This window comes from Nyctibius grandis, chromosome 4 (genome assembly GCF_013368605.1).
Source record: "Nyctibius grandis isolate bNycGra1 chromosome 4, bNycGra1.pri, whole genome shotgun sequence".
In the NCBI taxonomy this organism is placed as follows: domain Eukaryota; kingdom Metazoa; phylum Chordata; class Aves; order Nyctibiiformes; family Nyctibiidae; genus Nyctibius; species Nyctibius grandis.
In genome coordinates, this window is record NC_090661.1 from 55,380,277 (window position 1) to 55,402,456 (window position 22,180).

Below are 22,180 nucleotides of genomic sequence, written 5' to 3' on the forward strand. Positions count from 1 at the left end.
AAAGCATACAATTTTTAAAGATATAGCATAACTATAATCGGCATCAACTTTCTTCCTAACAGGAGTGTCTTTACATAAATTTTGAAATATCAAGAGATGAAAAGGCATCAGAGATGACAAAACGTCAGTTATGAGCAACAGAAAATTAGCCCACTGCTAATGTATATACACAAAATCTGGTGCAAAGTCCATCGGTATCAGAGATGAGATTTTAGTGTTTGATGATTCTGTGCCCAATCCACATATAAGGGAAAGCACATATGCAAAGACTCGGGTCGAGAGAAACATTAGAAGCTATAATCATATTTATTTAAAAAAAGTGATATCAAATACAACCATATATATTCGTGCCTATTTGGAGAGCATTTTCAAAATATCAAAGAGCACTGCCATTTTCCAGTGAAAACAATGACAAAGCATTTCAGCTTTCCTTTTTTTAATCTTTTCGGTATTATATGCTTTATATACACAAAATAGAGACAAAAATTGTATAGGAACCCAGAGTCAAAGACATTATACTGAAAGCAGAGTCTCAAGATGAAAAATCTATTACTGAAAATGATTTCTAAAATACACAACTATTAGGCAAGAGATGAAAAAAATTATTCCCTTCCAAAACCCTAACTCTACACTGTTTTGTACACATTGGGTTTCATGTAGCAAAAAATAAAATTTTAATCAATGCTTGCATGCTTTAAAGACAATATCAAGGTTTTTCTCCTTTTTTTGCACAGTGGCATTTAAATATTACATCCCTTTCTATTCAAACCCTTTTGTAAGCTTCCCCTCCTGAATTCATACAGTGGCTATACTGGGCGGGGGGGGCATGTGTAAAAAAAAAAAAATCTCCCTGTAGTAACAATTATTTGCTGTTCTTAACAAAGAAAATAAAGTAAAAACGTTTTGATCTGGTAAAAGCAGTTGAAAAGTCACATGTATTTCAACATTCAGAAGAACTGTAACTGGGGAAGGAGGTGACTATGGTAGGTTATACACTAAAGCATTCCCTCCATGTCTGAAATGCAAATAAGGCAAAATGTGTGTATACAGGTAAAAAAAAGGTTTATTATAAAACAGCTCATGCTTTTAAGATGCAAGCCTGGATACAACACAAACAAGCTACTAATTTGAAACTAAAGAATTGAATATTTAGACCAGGCCAGTTCAAATGTATTAATATAGAGTATTGGTCTTACTTGAACAACTGATTATGTGTATGTGGGGAATGGGTATATAGGTGTTACCTGTTAGACCTTTTTTCCTTTTTTTTTTTTTTTTATAATTTGTGAGTAACTATGAAGATTTCCCAGGAGGTGTTTGTTTTATGCAAGACAGTAATGGCTTACCAAGTGAGCAACATAATTTTATATCTAAGCCCTTAAAAAAGGTTTCCACTTCTACTTTTCTTTTCCTTGGATTCTTTTTTTTGATTCCTTTAAAAGTATGTGCTGGTAACATGAATTGTACAGTAATATTTCTTTATCAGTCTGAGTTCTAGAGTTCTCCAATCCCACTCTCCGTAATATTTCTCAGTAAAAAGGCCACCCTTTGTAAGTTTTTATCATTATGTTTGAAATAGTAACTAAATTCTAGAAAATTTCAGACATTTTAGAAGTGTAACACATTCGTTTTTAAAAGCCTGTGAGTTTTATAATAAAACAAAGCAGCTTACAAATGACAATATTTATCTAAGATACAGAAATAGGATTGTTTACTAGACATGTGCAGAAGCTATTTTAAACTCCCCACCATTTTATAGATTTGTAATAGAAGCAATAGTCCAACATTAAAACACATTGGAGATTTAACTTTGTATTGGTTATTTTTAAGTAGTCTGCAAACTAAGTAAGTATGAAAAATAAGAGTACATTAGCTGAAAATTACATTTGAACTTGAAGTTGTTTGAAGGACACAAGGAGCTCAAATGTTGGAGAGTAAGCTAGTATTGTATAGACTAGTCTCAAGCCCAGAAAAATATGAGCATTTAAATAGCTCATATTTATACCTGCTGTGCCTAACAAGAATTACATTCAAGCATGACTGCATTGCAACACTTTTTTCTCCTGCCCTCATTACAAGACCATGAAAGCAGTTTACAGAATTATATTTACAGAACTAATTTTGGAAGATATTTAATGTAAGTATCACTCATTCCCCCTACCCCTTTGATTTCTATAGGCAGAAAACCACAAATTATGTCACATGAACATGTGAGGAAGACAGTAAAAATGGGTTGGATGAATGAAGCCTGAAATTCCTTCAAATATCACACTGTAATAAAAAAAAAAATCCATTTCTGCTCCTTTACAACGGACTTTGGTCTAAAGCTACAACGTGGGGAAAAAAACCTTCAGCTTGACAGAACAGATAACACTAGGAATAGAGTCTAAATTAGTAAATGCCTTATGATCATAGTTCCGCCACGTTGAGAACTGTCTACCACTGAAACAATGCACGCCAAAAAATGAGATCAGCTTTTTATTGATAGCTTCTTGGCAGGTCCATGCTTTTTGAACTTTAGGTCTGGGTTATAAAATATGTACTGCCAGCAATTAGTATTAGTCTTTTCCTTTGGCGCAATAAACATACAGAGTTTAAATTGCTACCTCTTAACTGCTTGACTAGGCAAATACGCCTACTTTAACCTTGACATTCCTCTGAAAATCAAATTGGTATTTGTAGAGTGACGACGTTTCTACACAGAAAGGAATGCAGTTAGCCCTGTAATGGCTGACACAGTTGTGCTTTTCAGGCACTGTTATGTTATATTCCTTACATATTAAAACACTTGGGGGATGAAGTAACTTACAAAGTGACAGGAAAGTTCAAATGCAAACCTCCATGCTTTAGTGATTATACAAACATGTAAATGTCACAGGTTACAGTTAATGCAATTCAAGGGGCTTAGATTTTTTTTTTAATATAGGGATGCTACACTATATAGCTATAGAAATAATACTTTTTTATTATATTCTTATAACAGAGGATAAAAGGTCCAAGTTCCAAGTATTGGTATCAAATTGCCAGCCTATACCTATTTATAAAAAGGACAGTCTTATTCTAGAATCAGTTTATGGCACAACAAAAGAAGGAAAATTAAAGCTGTGGATAATTTACAGGTGAGCGAAGAAATAATTCAGTGCTTTCCTGTTTCACTTTCATATAAATTTTAAACTGAAAGCAGACATTTACATCCTGAAAAGTAACAGCATTTCAAAATGGCATATGCACACATGGACTTTTAAAGCCATTGTTTAGCTGTATTAATTTGAGACATTACAGATATTAATTATAATATACATGACAGGATTATTTAAAAAAAACAAAATTTAAAATCAGCTTTTAAAAAGTAGTGCTGTGTCATGCCAAAATCCATAGTCTTACACACACCAGTGGTTCTGGTGACATTGGTGGAAATTCAGCACACACGTAATGAAAACAGAATTTAGCCTAATTATGTAGAATATAATAATATTCTAAGCTATCAAGAAACCATTGCTGTAAACAAATCTTTACTGAGAGGTAAGAGCCCTTTCATATACAGTACTACTTGATGTTGAATGTATATTTCCATCTAGTTACCATTCATTTCATACTGATTTTAATTAAATGTTACTATTGTGCAATGATATAACTTTAGAATATTTTGATAAAGAAATTTGGAGTTATCTTCAAAAGATTTTAGAATGCCTGTGCTAACTGTTAATGCATTAAGTGGACTACAGCTTACATACTCTTATCTACAACATACTTCCATATAATTGTTATGTAAACAGAATTTGTATTTCAAGCACCATTTAGGAAAATGAAACTTATCTCAACTGTTGCACTGAAGTTGAAAGTCAGGTTTGGTCACCCTGTTACACATTCATCCCGGATATCAAAGCACACATCTTCCAACCAATAGAATAAGCTATCTCACACACGTTGCTCCCCAGTTTTTCTCAGGATCAGAAATAGCATGATAAAAAGTTGTAAGGTGCATGAATAAAGGCCATTCCTGAAAAAGCTGCAACATTCTGACAGACACTCATAAAAAGCATTTCAGAAAGAACAACCACACAAACATAAATATTCATTCATAAAAGAGCTACTTGCACAGGGGTCATTTCAGACTGCAGGAACGCACCTTACGTGTGTGGCACTGACTTTATGGCACCTAAATCCCCTCAGTCCTTTCTCCTAGACTCAGTTACAGATCTTTCATATTGAAAGGTCAGAATGAAGGGTTGAGCTTGAAGAGGCAAAAAGACTCCAGAAGAGGTAGAAAACCTGTTTAACCCAATTGATTATATGCTACTTCTACAGTAAAAACAGTGGTATTAACTAGAAAGAGCATGAGAAAACAAAAACAAATTAAAAAAAACAAAGCAAAGGCAGCAAGTTATCTGCCAAAAGTCAATAGGGCAATGCAAAAATCATACTTTAAACATGGATATGAAAATTTTACAGTTGGAACTGAAAGTAAAACCAGAAAACGTTACAAGGTTGGAAATCACTGAAAGATTCAGGAGTAACATCGTAATCAACAATACACTGAAGATTTCCTCTTTAACTGCAAAGTATGAAATTTATGGATTCATGTTTCTCCTGCAGAATGGGTCATTTCAAAAGTGGACAGCAGGACTGAAAAGTTGACATTAAGTCATTCAGAATAAACAATCACAAAATAAATTATCTAAGATAAACAGAATTTAATTATTTTTCCCATTTTAAGTGGTTTCTTATAAAGAACTTAGTCATTTATGAGCACAACTTATTACTTGTATGTATTTTTCCATTAGTACTGAAGGAAATAAATTTGATGCTGGTTTTCGGCACCTTTTGTATTTTCTATGGAATTCTTCAAAACAATTTAAACTTGCTTTTGAAATGCAAGTTACAGCTGCTACATGTTTAACTTTGCCCATGTGAACAGTTTAAATAATTTTAATACAGCTACTCTTGTGAACAGATGTTCTGTAGTAGGAGTGCTACAGTTTTCTAAATTAGTGCAATCTTTTTATTTGCGAATTCCCTCTAAACTCTGACCTCCAGCCCCCCTTTCATTCCTGCTTTGAGAACTCTGAAATGAACCCTGCTTGTGCAACATCCACACAGTAAAATTATAATGTAGACTTAGTGTTTTGACAATAAGAGGGGAAAAAAAAAAAAAGTTATGTCATTTCTCTTCTGTATTCAAGTGGTTTCTAACAGATTCCAGAGACATATTCATGGCTGCTTGAAGCATGTCTTCTTCACTCATATCACCTCCTAAAGAAAATAAATGCATATACGTTGTAATAAATGCACAGAGCTAGTTCTCAACTGTAGTTAAATGCTTTCTTTGTCCCTTTTGTCCACACCCACCTGTTTCCACCCCACCTCCAAAACTGGTTTTGTTTTTTAAAATCATTGAACATTTTGCACTTAGCTTTCCATCCACAATCACACAGAATCAATCAGTCAGGCTGGAAGAGACCTCTGGGATCATCGAGTCCAAACATTGATCAGTTCGTAACAAGTAATACACATTAATTTGGTATCACCAATACTTAATATTGGTAAGGCCTACATACTTATGTTCTACTGAAAGCTGGTTCCAGTAATTTTGTCAGATATTACTTCAAGTTTATTACATTGTCATACAACTTTAAACATCATTTTGCAAACAAATTGTTGGCACAAATCCCAAAGATTACAATTTGTAATGCTCACGACAAACAAAACAACAAAAAGCAAAGCTAGAACTCAAATGGTCTAACAGTAATGCTCTTCACTTTGAAACAGGATATTGACATTCAAAGCAGAACAGGCTTTTCAAGAAAGTAATCCTTTGCTTCACTGCCAAAAAGAGTAATGGCTGTGACACATAGCCTGAATGGCTGCTGGAGCAATGAAGCAGGCAGACAAGGAAAGTTAGGAAACACAGCACAGCACAAAGGTCGAAAACACATAAGCATTTCAGTGTTGGAAATAAGTTTAAAAAGCAACACCTGGGTCAGCTTCCAGAGTGCTTGAGCTCAGAGTTGGCTTATCATGTAGGTTCAGGGTCTGATCTTGCTGCTGTAGCTGTTGTTGCTGCCTGAAAGTGTTATAAATTTATAAGAGAAGATGATTAACATCAGTATGAGACCTGTATCGAGTCTATTCCATTTTAAGGAAGGCCAAGAGTGAGAATTAGAAGCTGTTTGGTACAATAAGACCCCTGCACCTAAAATCTCTTCAATTGCTTCACCCTGGGAACCTTCAGACACCTAGCTTCCCAACATTATATTCCAAGCCACCTTACTATTTTCCCAGAATTCTAATGTTCTGCATTTTCATCCTCTCATGCAAAGTCTACCTCCTCCAATCCATAGCATTTCTCCCTGGTCTTTATTTCTTCCATCACTAGGAGACAGAGAAGGTGAAGCCACAATACCCCAATTATGTATTAAGAAGGTACTCCAGAACCACAACATAAAATATCATCTAGAACGCTTTCATGTGATGCACATTAGAGGCATCATTACCAGAAGCAAAGTCTTAGAGAAAGAATACTTTTCTTCGGAAATATAATTACAGAAGTTGAGAGGATTTCGTTTAAAAGACTTCTAACACATGTCTGTTTTCTTTCTTCACAAGACTGATGTTGCATTACTAACAGATCCCCTCTTATTTACAGATTTGTTTTCTTCATAGGAACCATCTGGGAATAGCAAAATTCAGGTACTGTTATGAAAACACGTTAAGAGATAGAAGTTAAGCTGGACCTCAGTCAGAAACCCACTCACGCCCCAAAAGCACTGAAAAATACGACAAGTACTTCCACATGCGGTTTTCTATCAACTACTTTACTTTTCAAAATATGCTTGTCTTCTCCTTCGCAGTTCTTCTGAAGAAAGGGAGTCTGTCTGACTGGTGTGAGGCAACTGAGGAACATTCTGTGGTAATTCTGAGTCCGAGAACTCACTTCGACGACTACCTAAAACCAGAACATAAAATATCCTAATAATTACAGTAAAATGAAGTTAGTAAATGAAATATAGCTTAAGAAAATGTCTTCAAATTTGAGAGGAAGAAAGATACTTGTTGGAAAATAAGCACGTTGGAGAAATAAGCACCTAAGCTAATTTCACTCGATACTCTCTCTCCTCCTCACCTTAGGACTGTTTCCCTCCCCTTCTGCCACGCTTTGCAAATTTGTTCTTGCTTCCTGATGATCAATGCTAACATGAAAGTTGCTACAAGAAATTCTCAATTGTCCTTCCATGCCTCAAAGCCAGTCTTTTCAGAGAGCCTGATGCTCTCTGAAAAAAAGTGGCTGACTGAAACTGATTTCAGTAGCTGCCTAAAGCAGAAGCAACGTGAACACTGTAAGAGAAATTTAGGTGAGCACTGCACCTTGCATGCTGAGTTGAATGGCTCTGCGAAGATCAGCTTCTTCATCTTCCATATCAATTTCCTGCCTACTCAGAGCCAGGGCTCTCTGAAAGTTCTCTTCATCTTCATCTAACATGCCTGTTCCATCAAAAGGTTGGTTAACTTCTATTGCTTGGCCCACATCACTTCTGGGTAGCCTGTGAAATTGATACATTTATGGCCAAATTCAGAGAGAGATGATATTAACTTTTACTGTGAGATTTAAAGTAAATATTTTCTGCTGATTTAATTCTATTTTTTAGCTTTGGAAAATAACATTTCTATTGTGAAAATCTGTTATATAAACAAATATTTTAATTTCTACATGAAAAAGCATGAGAGCTGCAAGCAGAGCTTGCACTGTAAAAATGAAACTATGCAACTCTAAACCCATGCACATATTGACAAGAATCTGTTCAATAGGAAAAACTTCAAAAACAATAAGGCTACAAAAAGCGGTAATACATGTTATTTAAACCTATTGCTATTTAAACACTTACACCAGCAGAAAACAGTGCACGTGGTCTCCTTCTTAGGAAGCTTTGATGACCACACTACAGCATCTCTGTAAACTATACATACTTTCCATGTTACTGCCAAGTAGTTTGTTTTTATTCCATCAATTTACAATACCAGTTTACCTTTACAAAGAGGAAGAAATAATAATGAATTAATTCCTCTGAAAAGCTGTACGCCTTTTTATCAGTATGCAATTTATTCACTATGAAAATGTGGTAAAATTGTTGCAGAAGTAGTACTTTATATGCTTTCAAGGGTGTTTTATATTAGCAGTACACACCACAACAGAGCAGCACCGCAACATTTACAGTGAAATCATTCCAAAAGGGAATACTGTTATGATTTACGTGATATGGAATTCAGATATGGGTTTCTTGTTCGTTTCTACTTGTGAAAGAATGCACAAGCCAGTCTTAAGTATAGATTGATTTCTATTAACCACAGTTTGGTAAGATTTGCTAACCCATTTTACTATAATTGGAAAAATATAGTAATCATGAAGTTAAAAATCTGCACTATACAACACTTACGCACATGGGAAGATTGAATTCTTGTTAAGGTAGTTTTTGCCCACTTAAAAATGCACCATTTGTATTCTACCAACTTGCTTTTACTGTGTGCAACAGTAGTAAGCGTATTGCACTAAAGGTACTTCTAATTACATCTTAAGGGGGTTGTCTCCATGTAGGCATTAATCCTGGAAACCAATCATCCTGAACATTATTAAAATGAAATCACTATTTACCTTACCTCTGATCTCTTAACTGTGCTGTCTCTTCTCCAATTAGTTTTGGTCGCTGCATCTGCTGTACCCTAATCATCTGCAATAGCTGATCAGCCTCACAGTCTGGCAGGTCACCTTTTACTACAAATATGGAATAACCTGAGAAAAATAAATCATAAGTCTACAGCATTAAGGTGCATGCATAAACACTCTAAAATGCACACTATATGGAACACAATGATGTGTAATTTATTACAATGTAAGGCTCTACCTTTCATTATAAGGACTTGGGTTATTTCACTATTTCAATCATAAAACTAAGGGTAGTTAACTGAATGCGTAAGTTCTAATAAATAATGATTATTACCTACTTTTAATTAATGAGATTTAACATCTGCAAGTTACTATTACCTTCCTGTTGTAATTGAGCCAAGAAAAGTGCAAGATATGTATCTGATATTAGTTCTGGACCCATCAAGAGAGAGTTCAAGTTAAACCACTGTAATTAAGAAAAAAAAGGTTTGAGAGAACAAATTAGCATAAAGATTACTTGGTAATCCATTTCTGTACATTGTGGTCATTTTCTATGATGGAATATCCGAATAAATCTAGTAAAATAAATTATCAAATTAAAAGTCTTTTGAAGCACAATACCTATACTGCTAAAGGTTACCCTTCAAATACTCTTCAGCTAACAGGAGATCTGAAGCGGGGCAATTACTGCATGCTCTCTCCCATTATTGAACGCTGGTACCAGGCAAACAAATTAAAACAGATAAATCAAAATATAATGGTAGAAGAATTATTTCAGACATCATTCTAAACTTCAGCTTAATCCTAGTTTTAAATCTGTTCCGAGACTACTGAAGGAGGAAACGCTTCATAAGGTTAATGCTGTATCTTAAGAAATCAAGAGATACAGGAAACAGAAGTTGAATTCTTTCCATGAAATACTTTCATTAAACATACCACCTTTAATAGCTGGTGATGCTGAAAACTATTGGTTACTTCTCTCTGAGATAATTTTTAAATTTAAAAATTAAGAAAAATGAATGCAAATTTAATATGGTGATAGTACAGCATAATGTTACAATAGGGGACACTTGAGATATATATATTCCGTGTCCCCCTGAAATATATTTAGGGGACACAAATCACTTATAGTTCCCTGAAGACAACTAGTCATTTATAATACCTCTTCTAGAGAGGAAATATATTCAACATGGGCAACGAAATATTCTACCTTTAAAACCCCATATATATTACAATCAATCTGAAGAACCTTTTTTATACCACATTTGTTCAATATTATCTAATTTTAACCAGGAAGCATCATTTCAGATAGTAGAAGGACAATTCTATCTCCATTCTCACAAAAATGCATTTATCTACCCAAATTTCCATATATGCAGTCATACACTTGCAGTCAGGCCCATACTATAATTCAGCTGGAAGACAGGTAGGTGACTATCTACCATTCTATCATTCAGTCACTTAATTTGTCAAAAACACCCTCTGCCACTAGGAAAGGGTAAGAAGACCACCAGTGTAGGAGTGGGGAACAAAAAGTTATGTAAACAAATATGATGGACAGATTACAGACAAACTTTTAAAAGGGAATATGGAGGAGGAAGGTAAACTAATTTCGTGTTAACTGTAACAGAGAGAAGCAGGTCAAATCAAAGTCTACATATTTTGTCTATCTTTTCTCATTACTCTCTGGATAACAGACACCTGGTATTGCCTTCATGTGGCTACAAGCCACATGTACAAGCAAAAGACATCCCCCCTCCAACTTAAAACATTTTGGGCTAGAATGCAATTTCACAAAATCCCACTCAATGTGGTTGTATATATAATAAGGAACATTCCTGTACTTTTAAGAGACCATTCAGCCTTTTCAATATCAAATATACAAAAAATGCCTGTAAACATTAACCATAAACTAAAACAGAACACCAGTTTAGTTTGTTTACTCAGAGGTGAATTTTTTTTTGAAATGTGGTAGTCACCACTTGCAAAATGAGCCAAATGGGTAAAGAGACTCCTGTCCGCTACTATAGAATTTAAAAGCCTATTTCATAAACATTTTCTATGACAAAAAAAAAAACCTGAAAAAAACCAAAACACCAAACCAGCTTATGTTGTATAAAAGCTGATGCCGTATGATTCAGAACAATGATCGGCTACTGAAATAAAACACTGCACTGGTGTTACAAGGGACATGGATGTGACTGGAGTTATATATGTACCATATACTTGTACGGCCATCCCTTATCTTTATTGTCTATTTCCTGCTTATGATACAACTGTTTCAGAAAGTTTTCTAAAACAGTGCTAAGTTGTGATTCTACTTTCCCCAACCTTATCCTGATGGATGCTCTTAAGTATGAGCAATCACATATTAATACATTTGAAATGTGAACTTTTTCTTATACCTACTGTCCATTTAAGTGAGCAAAATTATTTTTATAATGTCAATAATTTAGTGCATTGAAGTAATTTTGCATTCTATAGGGATCCTAATCCTTGTCTAGGACTCCTCCCTCTCCCCCCCCATAAAATTTTTCTGCTATTTTTCATGCAGAAAAGAAAGAAAAGAGCTTAAGATGTCACACAGACTCTACCAGAGCTGCAGCTCCCTAGAGGACAGGTTCACTGGTGAATGGATCCTAGGGTCTTTCCCCAGGCTAACATTCATAAAAAGCTGCCTGGTATTTTTGTGATATAACATTTACTCTTTTTTTTTGTTTGTTAATATGGGATACTACTAAAGCAAATTGCAGCAAAGGCTCACAAAAGGCCAACACATGGTCTACTCACAACCACTATTCCACCCCCATTCTGAAGTCAGTTTTAAATAAAAAAGACAATGTCACCTGTTTTCCTAACTTTCGAACTGTAAACCAGTGTTCCTTATAATTACAAATAAATGATTTTTCATTTCTGTGAAAAGAAAAACAAAAGGTATAGATAAAATTAAATACTCTAATATTAAAGTGTATATTAATGTTTAAGTTGTTTTTTACCACTAATTTAAACTTATATAATGAAATTTCAGTAATACAACTGTTGATGTTAGAGTACTCATACTGCTTTTATAACATTTAGGAAGTTGTCAACATTACTGAAATCTCCATATACCTGTGATGCCACAGATACTGAGATATCATCAAGGCACAGAGGACAGATGCTCATATATACCCCCAAAAGGAAAAAATTAAAGACAGAGGGGATAACAAAAACATCAGAATGCAACAGAGCTTGAAAGAGTAATTTTAAAGAAAGATTGAAATCATAGATTAAGAGTATTATTTTTCCATAAAATGAAAGCAGGGTGCTAAGAAAAAAACGTCTTACATAGGGTCGATCCCAAGCCTCTGATACTCTGGGCTGTTGAAGAGGATTAGTTCTAAACCCCAAACTTTCAAGGCATTGCTTATAACCTGTGAAAAAATAGCACTTTTCATTAGTCAAACCAATCCAATCTAAATTTAAGCAATGCAACCACCTCAGCTGCTATAAACAACTATGCTGTTTTCATAGAACTTGTATTTCAAAACATTGCTAGGAAACCTAGGAATCACATTATTCAAAACGCAACTGTCATGAATCTACATGCAAACATAACATGCATACTATATCTAAGGGTGAGTAACAAAACTAGGATTTAACTGAGATGTGTTGATAAGCTTACTCCCCCAGACAAAGCTGTAAATTCACCTCCCACAGACACTTCATAAGTTGTCATCTCTCTGCTCTCAGTGTAGTGCTCTGCCCTCCCTCCCCCTGCAAATACAATGTCATCCTTCCCCACAGTTAACTATTGAAAATTTTGTACCACTGAATTGTCACAGGATCAGTCAGGTACATTAGCACAAACTCTTTTACAATAACTCTTTAAAGCTATCTGAAATAACGCTGTAAGAAATTTTAAATTAACAATTCATCTTCCTTTCAGCAAGCCAACTATGTAGCAATGACTGGACAAAAAAGTAGAACATGAGGAAGCAGTCTTCTCAGCTTCAATATTGAAGCAGACAATCAAGAATACAAGAAATGCCAAACTGTTAATGGTTTTTCACTGAATAGAAAAACAGTCCATTCCTGCCACAAGGAAGAGAGGCTCTTGAGGGATTCTGGAACGTTGACAAGCACCTCTGAAAGCTCAGGAGGCAGCCAAAGGTGCAAAGCGTTGCCTACAGCTCTGGTCTACACAAAAGCCCCAGTTCGGTGTTCAATGCCTTTTTTTGTTCTTGTTCTGGTTTAAGTATTTCTTATTAATTACTTTTCCATTATAGTCCTTAAAAAAAAAATAAAATAAAAAAAGAAAAACCCAGCTCTTGAAGCATCTGGAGTGTGTTATAAAACCTAGAATGCAGATATTGCAGCTTTTTCCACTCTGCAGATCGCTGTGATAACCATGTAACCATTGCCAAGGGCTTTACAATCTATAATTTGAGAAAACAATCTCAAGTCTGCTTTCTCACCTGTAGTCTATGGGAGCCAACGTCTACACCTGAAGTGCCCATAAGAAGCAACTTAGAAATCAAGCTTATTGCCAGCAGGTGTCATTTCACAGTTGAGGAGTCCAGGCTTCTACTATGTGTTTAAGGGCCCATAACTGAAGAACTGCAAGACACTGCTCTTAATGGAAAACACTCTGAAGCTTTAGAAGTCCAGCACTTAATCCCATTAAGCCTATAAACTGGAAACTAGATGAAAAAGCTCGATGCTATTTAAATTATATGAGAGAACATATACTGCATAAATCAAAAATTCTGTCAGTATAGAGCCGTGCTTACTTGTATTGAGAAGAATCCACTATCATCCATATTTACAGAAGGCTGCTGCTCAGTGTGAGGTTGGGAGGGAGAAAAGGGAAAAATGGTGTAAGCATAAAAGGTCAGAAATAATTCAGTTTTGAAAATAAATGTAACTGCACATACTTAAAGCAACAACTAAACATGCCCTAGTCTGTAAGGCTGATTAATAAATAAGCTTATTTAGGTATTTTAAAAACTCAAACCTTTAAATTAGAAATGCTCAGTGCTTATAGGACAGGCAGGCATGGGAACTTCTGTTCCTGTCTCTGCCACTGGCTTACAAAAACAAAAGGCAACTTGCTGATACACCTCCTTGCCATGCCTGATCTTCCTACCTGTATGATGAAGATAATGTAGCTTTTTGTAGAGTTACTGTAAAGTTGTACTAGTAACATTTGAAAATGCCAAAGTTAAAATGCATGAATGAAAAGGCCTATAAATTTAAGAAATTTTATCACCAGGAAATTAGCCTTTTCTAGCTACGCAAGAATAGCAGGTCTGTGCTACACAATATTAGATTTCAGGCAAATATCAAGCAACCTCAAATGAAGATTTTACCTGTAAAAATGTTCTATATTCTTCACTAGACACTCCTCCCTCTGCCATTCTCATTCTTTCTTCCTCATCCAACTGCTGTGCAATAGAGGATAACTCAACCGGACTAAAATATTCCCCTTGTAGCAAATTATTCAGACAGTGCTGAGCACACAGTGAGCCTTCTTGCTAACATTGGAAGAGAAAAAAAATACCAAAGACAACAAAAGAATCACGTTAATGTTTTATTCTGTAAAATGACTCAACCATTTCATTCTGGCAAACTTCCTGCCCTCCCTGCTCACCCAGAATGCCGTATATTCTTCAGATGTATTACACTGCAAGCTATAGAATACAACTCTCCCATCCATCTGATGGGGAAAAAAGAAAAAAGTCAACACACATACTACTTTACTTCCTCAAAGGAAATAAATTTCATGTAAAAATGTTATTCTTGAAAACACTGTAAAAATTGCCAATGGCGTGACCAAATCACACAAGAACTCTGCAACCATCAGGGCAATGGATTCCGTCCTCTTCCGAATCATCACCACATGAAAATGAAACAGTTTAGATCTCTACTTCCCAGTAACAAGTGTTTTCTGCAACAGATGCTCTTGTTCTTTTTTAACTTTTCTTCCCTGCCAGGTGTGGCTATCAGCAATCTGCTCTCCATATGTGGCTAAAGAAAAGCAGACTGTTAGGGCTCTGGAGAGATTTAAAACTATACATCTACAGAATTTATTTCCTTCATTTCAGGTTATTCACCCAGTTCAGTTTATAACCAACTTCTTTATTGCCGAGAAAGTGATTAGGAACTGGAGGAGCAGTAAAGCTCATTTTCCACATGAAATTTATGTATAGGAACTAGGTAAAAGAAGCTAATACTACTGGTTCTAAAATGATGAGGTGACAGGAAAAAAAAATTAAATTCCGCACATTAAACAATTAAAATATTTTTTGTTGATGAATCATTTAAATGGAAAACACTTCAGATACTTTGTTACATATCCAGCACACAGGAAATAATAGAAATGTAACATAACATTTTTAGACTATCAACCCAAATTAAAAATTAATAAATTAGAAATGTCAGTCATGTTTTTGTAGCACAAATTAAAAAAATATCTGATCTGAATGAATGCATGTCAGGCTCCACCATTTTCATAAGTGCAGATAAAATACTGCCTTAGTTAAAAGAAAAAACCCAGAACAACCAAATTACAGTTTCCCATGAAATGCAACCTTTCTTTACAAATAACTGAACTACAAGTGCAAGACAAGATTAACATCAGTTTTAAAATCCTGCTTTTCTCTTTTGTTTTAATCAGTCCTCATTTTTATTTACACAAAGAATGCAAAGTGCACTCTAATGTGCATGAACCCTATCAAAAATAAAACTAAAACCCCTCAAAAATAAAGAGCATCCCTCCCTCCCACCAAACCCACAGAAACTAAGAATCCAAGACCATGCCTTGGAGGAATATTCTTTAAACTTCAATGAAAGCCCCATACAAGTCATATGCACAAATCTCCCATGATCTCCCTTACAGCAGGAACCTCAAAAGTTCCCTTTAGCCCAGATTACAGAATCTTCCTAAAGCTTCCTCACTCAACTGAGCAACGAGTTATTAAAGCGAAACTGGCCGTACAGCCAGGGTCCAGGGGAATCCAGGCACCTCCTCCAGCACATGTTCTTCCCACAAGAAGAAACCTCAAGACTAAACACTAGCTGCCGTCCCTTCAGGACCGCATCCCTGCTGCCAGTGATATGATAAAACTGTAACAGAAGAACCTGCTCAAGAATCACAGGTTTCTCCACAAGAATTATACGAAGCCGATTTAGAAACAGAGAGATATTAAAATACCTTTGAAAATTAAGTTGTATTACAGGCTTAAATCTTAATTTCACTAAAAAGACCTTTTTTTTACAGGAACTCCTGTTTTATCTTACAGGAATAAACATTAATTTTCATATGTAAAATTGTACATATTAAGTGCAAAATGCAAAGAGAAAGCTGATCTTACAGTTTTTAACAGACATTAACTTCCATCTTTTTTGTGCAGAAAATACTGCATCTTTCCATAATCTGAAATCCCCTCGTTGAAACCTATCCTCATAGAAACTGCTGTCCTGCTTTCAGTGTTTTCAACCACTTGTATCTTTTCAAAGAAAGGGCCGACTTCTAAGGTAGGGGCTCCTTAAGCCCTACTTTCTGCAATTGTCATTCCCCTGTTAAAAATGCCACATTGCTTAGGTTTTTGTTTTGTTAAATTTCCTTTATAAATACCATGTTTTTCACACCTTTTTATTGGAACATCTGAAGTGTGCAGATTCAAGTGGAGGGTGTGCATGTACATGCAGCACTTTAAATATTTTGACAGGAACTGAGATAGTGCACTTGATGGGAGGAAAAAAATACCCCTTAAGAAGAAAGATGGAGGTTCAGTTAATTTTTCCTTAGAATAATAAGATAAAAATATTTGGTACTCCAATTTAAAACAGGCATTCAGGTGTAAGTTTGGAACTGTATAACTAACTTACCAGGAAGCAGTTATGTTTCTCATGTGAGACACCCAAGACTGTCCCCTCCCACCCCCAAAACCTGCAGCAACTCAAATTACAATTGGTTTACAACTTTGAACATATTATGCTCTGTCACTTCAACAGTTTTGTTATTACACTACAAAGCAACTCAGTCATTAAAAAGTTATCATTTCATTATGTGATAGGCTAGGCCATATAAGAGAAAGGTACACCTGTTATGAACTCATTTTCAAATCTAGACTGGAACTCAAGGTCACTGTAGCAGAGGCCATAATGGCTGAAATCCAACACTCATCCTCTGAACAGCAGCCGTTTAACACCACAATGCTTGCCAAGTTTTGCTACCCAAACCTAGTTTGAAAGAACACTCCTCAGGTTCTATGGATTTCAGAATAGTAATTTTATTTTTTTAAGAAAGTTATACAGCTATCTTGCTCTATTTGTTAGGTAAACCAACCATTATGCATGAGAACAGTGTATAAAAACTACTGTTAATCTTAACACAATAAAGCTGCAGAAACATTGGCAAGGTATATGAAAAAAAGACAATTATATTTGAATAGCATTAAAGCATAAATAGCTCATACTTGGGACCCTGGATAAATCACAGCAGTTCATAGAAGCATTTGTCCTCCAAATGAGGAAACACTGTTCGGCATACACATAAGCACAGTATATGAATTATGATTTCCTTAACAGCTCTCCCTTTCCCCGCTCATTACACAACCCCCACCAAGCCAGCCAAGGTGAAGAGACGTGTCTGAGCACACAGACACAGCCCTGCCTCACGCTGCTCATCTTCATATTCAGTTCTCAGCCATGCCAGTTCTCTCTCAAGAAACAGAAGCAGCTGTAGCCTGCACCTTCCTATACTTGAGGTCTATTTCTAAAGGCCCAAGAAGAGCAGTCACCGTGCGAGAGGAAGCGCTGAGGCCCAGCCCTGACCCTCTGATCTCCAGTAACATTTCCTTTCCCCGCAGAGCCGAGCTGGGCCGGGCCACCAGCACTGGCACCGCCGCGCCAGAAGGCCCCAGCTCTCCCCTGGGACAGAGGAGACCGAGCCGCTGCCTCATCCGGCCCCGGAAGGGTGCCAGGGAGGGACAGCACGGCCCGGCCGGGCAGGACACCGGCCAAGCGTACCCCGCGGGGTCCGGCGGCTGCCCTGGGGCCGGCGCAGGAACGGGAGACCCGGCCGCCGCCCCCAACAGCTCCTCAGAGAAAGCGCTCCCGCCCGCCCGGCCGGCCAACCGACGGCGCAGCTCCCCCTGCGCCGGCCGGCCTCTGCGAGGGGCGGGACCCTCCCGCAGCCCCTCACTTACCCGCTCGTGGAAGATTGACTCCATGTTTATTGTCAACGGCCAGCGGCCTCCGCCTCACGTGACCTCCCCAGCCAATCAAACCTTCCCTTGCTCAACGACCCGCTGCAGCCAATCCGCGCAGGCCCCCTGCTGGGCTAGGCCGCCCGGATGAGGCCAGCGCGAGGCCTGGCGGGCGCGGCGGCGCCCCCTGGCGGGAAGGAGGCCGCCGGGCTGATGCGCCGCCAGCGGCCCTACTCGGCGCCGGGCAGCGCTGGGGGAAGCGGAGAGGCGCGACCCGTTCTCGTTACTGGCGGGCGTTCCGGGACACCCTCACTCCCTGCTCCCTCGGGAAGGTCTGATCTCCCTCTGTCACCCAGCACTGCCCGTCCTCTCAGCGCTCCCACCCGCTGCCCGTCCCTGCCACCTTCCCCTGCTCACACTCGGTCACAGAGCTGCAGGGCCCCGCTTGCTGCCGCTCCGAACGGGTCTACGGAGGATATCTGAAAAGAAACTTGTTCAGAATCCATTAAAAAACCCAAAGAACTGTCGACCACATTCTGGGTCTATGTTAAGTATTCCTGTGAAGGCTAGTTCATAAATTAGCTATAAATACACGCATTCCACATCATACAGATCATAGTTTCTGCATAGTTTTTCTTTATTATATAATTCTTCCTCCCTACCTCCAGCGTGTGACTTCTGAGGACAAAAGTTTCTCAACACTTAGGGACTAATAGAATTCCTGGACACATATTAGTCATGTAAATAAATCATCTTCCAAAAAGTACAATTGGAAATTAAACTAGCACTGATGAATTGCAGGTGTTCCTTACATTACATATGTATCTTTACATATTCTCTCAAGATAAAAAACCATAATCTTATTCTTTCAACGTGTGAGATTAAGATGACTGACTCAAATGAGAATATTTTCCATTTCATCAGCAGCTTTTATTTCCATGTAACTTCTTCACCAGGCTTCAACTCTCTGTGGAAAGGAAAAAAAAAAGAGGAAAGAGACTAAAATTAGGATAATTTTTGTAGAAATAATTACTAATAAATGTAATTATTCTAGAATACCTTAACTGTGAGAGTTAAGCATAAATTGACCTTTCCTTGCAATCCTTGTCAGTTAAACATCTGTCAATACTGATAAGCTTCCTCTTTTCTTTCCAAAGCTTCAATGGATTGAGTCCTCTTAACTCCCATTCAGTTAAATGGAAGCACAAAACTGCTGACCACTGAGGAGCTGACAGACTTTTTACATAATGGGATCCAAAAGGAAAAATTCTATTTCTTTTAAAAACAAAAATTCATTACTTTACTGGGAAGAGAACTAGGTGTGCAAGCAGAGGGGATTTTTGCAATATGCTGAAATACCTGCCCAACTTCACCAGCAACTCCAGTAAGAAAAGTGCGAACGTAACAGCAGGGTGGATTATGTCATAAGGTTACTTTCTAACTCAGAACTAATTTAGCTGAGGCAAGATTAAAAAAGAAATCCACCTGCAACTGATAACAACATTGCTACTATTAGTCCATGCTATGCAGCGTGGGTTTTTTTTCTGTTGTTCCATTAACCGTATGGTCTAACACAGCATTAGGAGAAATTATAGAGATGAGGCAATGCATTAATTTATCTAAATTCTCCCTGAGAAGTCAGCCAGTAAGCCCAAACCGATTAGTGTATATAATTGTATCCTTCAGTGAAGATACAGCAGTTGCCAACATAAACATTTAAAGATACGTTAAGTTTTCAAAACTCAGTTATTATTTTAAAATGACACAAATTTAAAGAAGAATTTAGTTAAAAAGTGCTGCAGTAATTTTAAGACAGAAGTTTGCTATAATCCACTGAAAAGCTGAAAATTAAAATTCAAGCACTGTGCTTCCCACTCAAGTTTTAGAGAGAGACAAAATAATGGTTTCCACATTTCATGACTAAGAACTTGACAGCAGTTGACGATTAATAAGCTTTGGAGAGCCAAGGCCTTTTATACTAATGCGAAAATACCTTCTTTTTTCAAATTACTGGATTTCAAATCAATAATTAGTTAATAAAAAACTAATTAGGAGCCAAAAAATATAATTTTCCGTTTTCAGTTTACAAACAACAAGATGCAAGACACTGCATTCTCCCACCTGTAGAATCTTCAAGGACATAGAGAATAAGAAAATTCATACCTACTGAAAATACTTCCCTAACTTGTTATTTATTTTTTACATTAAAGTACATTTTATAACTCTGCTCCCCCAGTTAACATACATTTAACATTATTTTGTTAGGTACACACCTTCACAAATTATCCCCTGGCCTAATTTACAACCTCCCCCATAAAACATATTAGAGGTTTTCCTTGAAAGTACATTTTCTAGTGAAGTTTGAAATAATATTTTTTACTTCAAGATTCCATTTTATTGGTAGCATTGCAAATTTATTTTTTGTTTTAAAAACAACAGTGCTAGGCACTAAGAATTCCTATATAGTAAAGACTAAATGTAACAGTGGTGTGAATTATGTCATAAGCTTACTTTCTTACTCAGTTAACTATGCTGTAAAGGACAAAGTATAATGAAAGCAAATGGCTAAGTTTTAGTTAAGGACCTTTTTCTAGCAACATAAGTTTCTTATTCATTTGCTTATTAAATATGTTTACTTTATATTTTTGACTTGTGTAGTGCACCCTTCCAGCAAGTTTCTTTAGATACAAATCAGTGTCTTAATGTTCACTAATATCTGCATGTTTTTCTTGCTTCTACAGATAAAATTTATTAACATCAACACTTCACTAGTGCAATTAATTATTTTAAATCAAATATTTTGACGAAAGTGTCAAACTGATAGAACTATACATCCTTTCTTTCATTACTAAGATGGCTCCTAAAGACCCCATTTTCAGAGGGCATTAGTGACCTAAAACCCTTCATCAATGCTTGCTGAAATTTTTAGGGCTTTCTTCCCTTTAATATTTTGACAGCACCACTGATTTTTCTTTCATACTTAAGACTCTCAAAAAGAACAGAGAAGCACTTTGCAAAATAACTGAATATATATATTTAAGAGGCATCATAAAGCAGACCTCCTATATAGTAAGCTCTTGTTTCTGAAGGTTGACAGTTTTTCATCATTCCATCTGTCCAAATAGCATCCAATCACAAATCCTAAGGGAACAAGGATGTGAACCCAGTGATCACGCACAGCTTGGGCAAAATTCACCATGACTGCTAGAAAGAAAAGCATAACAGGTAAGAGTTATTGATAAAGCTGTACATGGAAACTGTTGCATACCTGGCACCTTTAATCTCACTTAACTAGGATCCTAATACAGCATAAAAAACATGAAGGCCATCAAACACTTCCTACGAGACACATGCTGTTCTCAAATCCACACACAGGTCTCTTAGAAATAATAATCCTTACTAACTCTTGGCCCTGGGAAATAGGATTTTATCCTAAAACAAAAGAGAATTGGAACACCTCTTTTAAGATATCCGTGGTGAAACAGTTCCATTTAAATGTTCTAATTCACCCATTAAAGTAACTCTAATGAAGTTTGCTGTTCTGTAAAACATTACAAATGCATTTATAACCTAAACTCCTGTAGATGGACCCTTTATTATCTGTAACGAGGCTGAAAGATAAACCATACATTCAGTGGGGAACTGACACATAAAGAAGAAAGGACATTTCTAAAATCCAGCGAGCTTTTTCCAATCTCACTAACCAAAGCCTTCCAGGCTAGCGTCTTGCTGGAAGTTGTAAGAGACACCAAGGAAGTCATACAGCTGTGAGCTCTAAACGACACACTAATTACAGCGGACCGACACGAGCGGCGGGGCAGCGGCCCGCCAAGCCCCTCAGGCGGTGGGGGGGCACGGCGGGAGGCGCTGCCCTCTCCAGGCCGCGATGGCGGCTCGGGCCGGCGTTCACGGCACTGACCCACGAGAGGGCCCTGCCAGCACTCCCGGCTCCGCCGGGCGCGATGAAACGCTACCCCAACCCTGCCTGGGACACCCGACCGTCCCCCCCACGCCCGTGCCCGCAGGGACAACGGCGCCGTACAGCCCCGGGGCTGAGGGGCGCTCCCGCCCGGCCCCGTGTCCCGGCCGAAGGGATGGGGGACAGGGCCAGGCGCTCCCAGGGAAGGCTCACGCCGGTAGACCCTCTCGCCCCGCTGCCGGTCCCCGCCGTTACCACTCCTCGCTGCCGCCGGGCCCAGCGTAGCGGCCAGACCAAGGGCAACGGGCTGCGCAAGCAGGCCGGGAGAGCCCACCGGCTGCGCAGGGAGCGGGGGAGGAGGGCCCTCACCCCCGGCGGCTTCGCGGTGGTGCCGTCCGTTACCCTTCC

The 22,180-nt window shown here is 37.7% G+C and overlaps 2 protein-coding genes across 6 annotated transcripts; both read right to left on the bottom strand.

Annotated features, from left to right (window-relative positions):
- Positions 1-287: 287 nt before the first annotated feature.
- On the bottom strand, positions 288-17,903 carry ATXN3 (ataxin 3). 2 transcript variants are annotated; one of them, XM_068398968.1, is made up of 11 exons: positions 17,854-17,903; positions 14,011-14,175; positions 13,432-13,476; positions 11,987-12,072; positions 11,506-11,572; positions 9,038-9,125; positions 8,653-8,785; positions 7,366-7,541; positions 6,820-6,946; positions 5,976-6,064; positions 288-5,253 (listed from the first exon to the last, which is right to left on the bottom strand). In XM_068398968.1, the coding sequence occupies exons 1-11, from the start codon at positions 17,875-17,877 to the stop codon at positions 5,162-5,164; spliced, it is 1,092 nt and encodes a 363-aa protein (XP_068255069.1). In that variant the 5' UTR covers positions 17,878-17,903; the 3' UTR covers positions 288-5,161. The 2 variants fall into 2 exon arrangements, with proteins under 2 accessions (XP_068255069.1, XP_068255070.1); XM_068398969.1 differs by lacking the exons at positions 13,432-13,476; positions 14,011-14,175; positions 17,854-17,903 and adding an exon at positions 13,117-13,196.
- A 566-nt stretch (positions 17,904-18,469) lies between these two features.
- NDUFB1 (NADH:ubiquinone oxidoreductase subunit B1) lies at positions 18,470-22,112 on the bottom strand. Of its 4 annotated transcripts, none has more exons than XM_068398363.1 (3): positions 22,028-22,112; positions 20,913-21,057; positions 18,470-18,820 (listed from the first exon to the last, which is right to left on the bottom strand). In XM_068398363.1, the coding sequence occupies exons 2-3, from the start codon at positions 21,050-21,052 to the stop codon at positions 18,784-18,786; spliced, it is 177 nt and encodes a 58-aa protein (XP_068254464.1). In that variant the 5' UTR covers positions 21,053-21,057; positions 22,028-22,112; the 3' UTR covers positions 18,470-18,783. The 4 variants fall into 4 exon arrangements, with proteins under 4 accessions (XP_068254464.1, XP_068254466.1, XP_068254467.1 ...); XM_068398365.1 differs by having other exon boundaries at positions 20,913-21,054; positions 22,028-22,111; XM_068398366.1 differs by lacking the exon at positions 22,028-22,112 and adding an exon at positions 21,558-21,879 and having other exon boundaries at positions 20,913-21,054.
- Between the last annotated feature and the right edge of the window lie 68 nt (positions 22,113-22,180).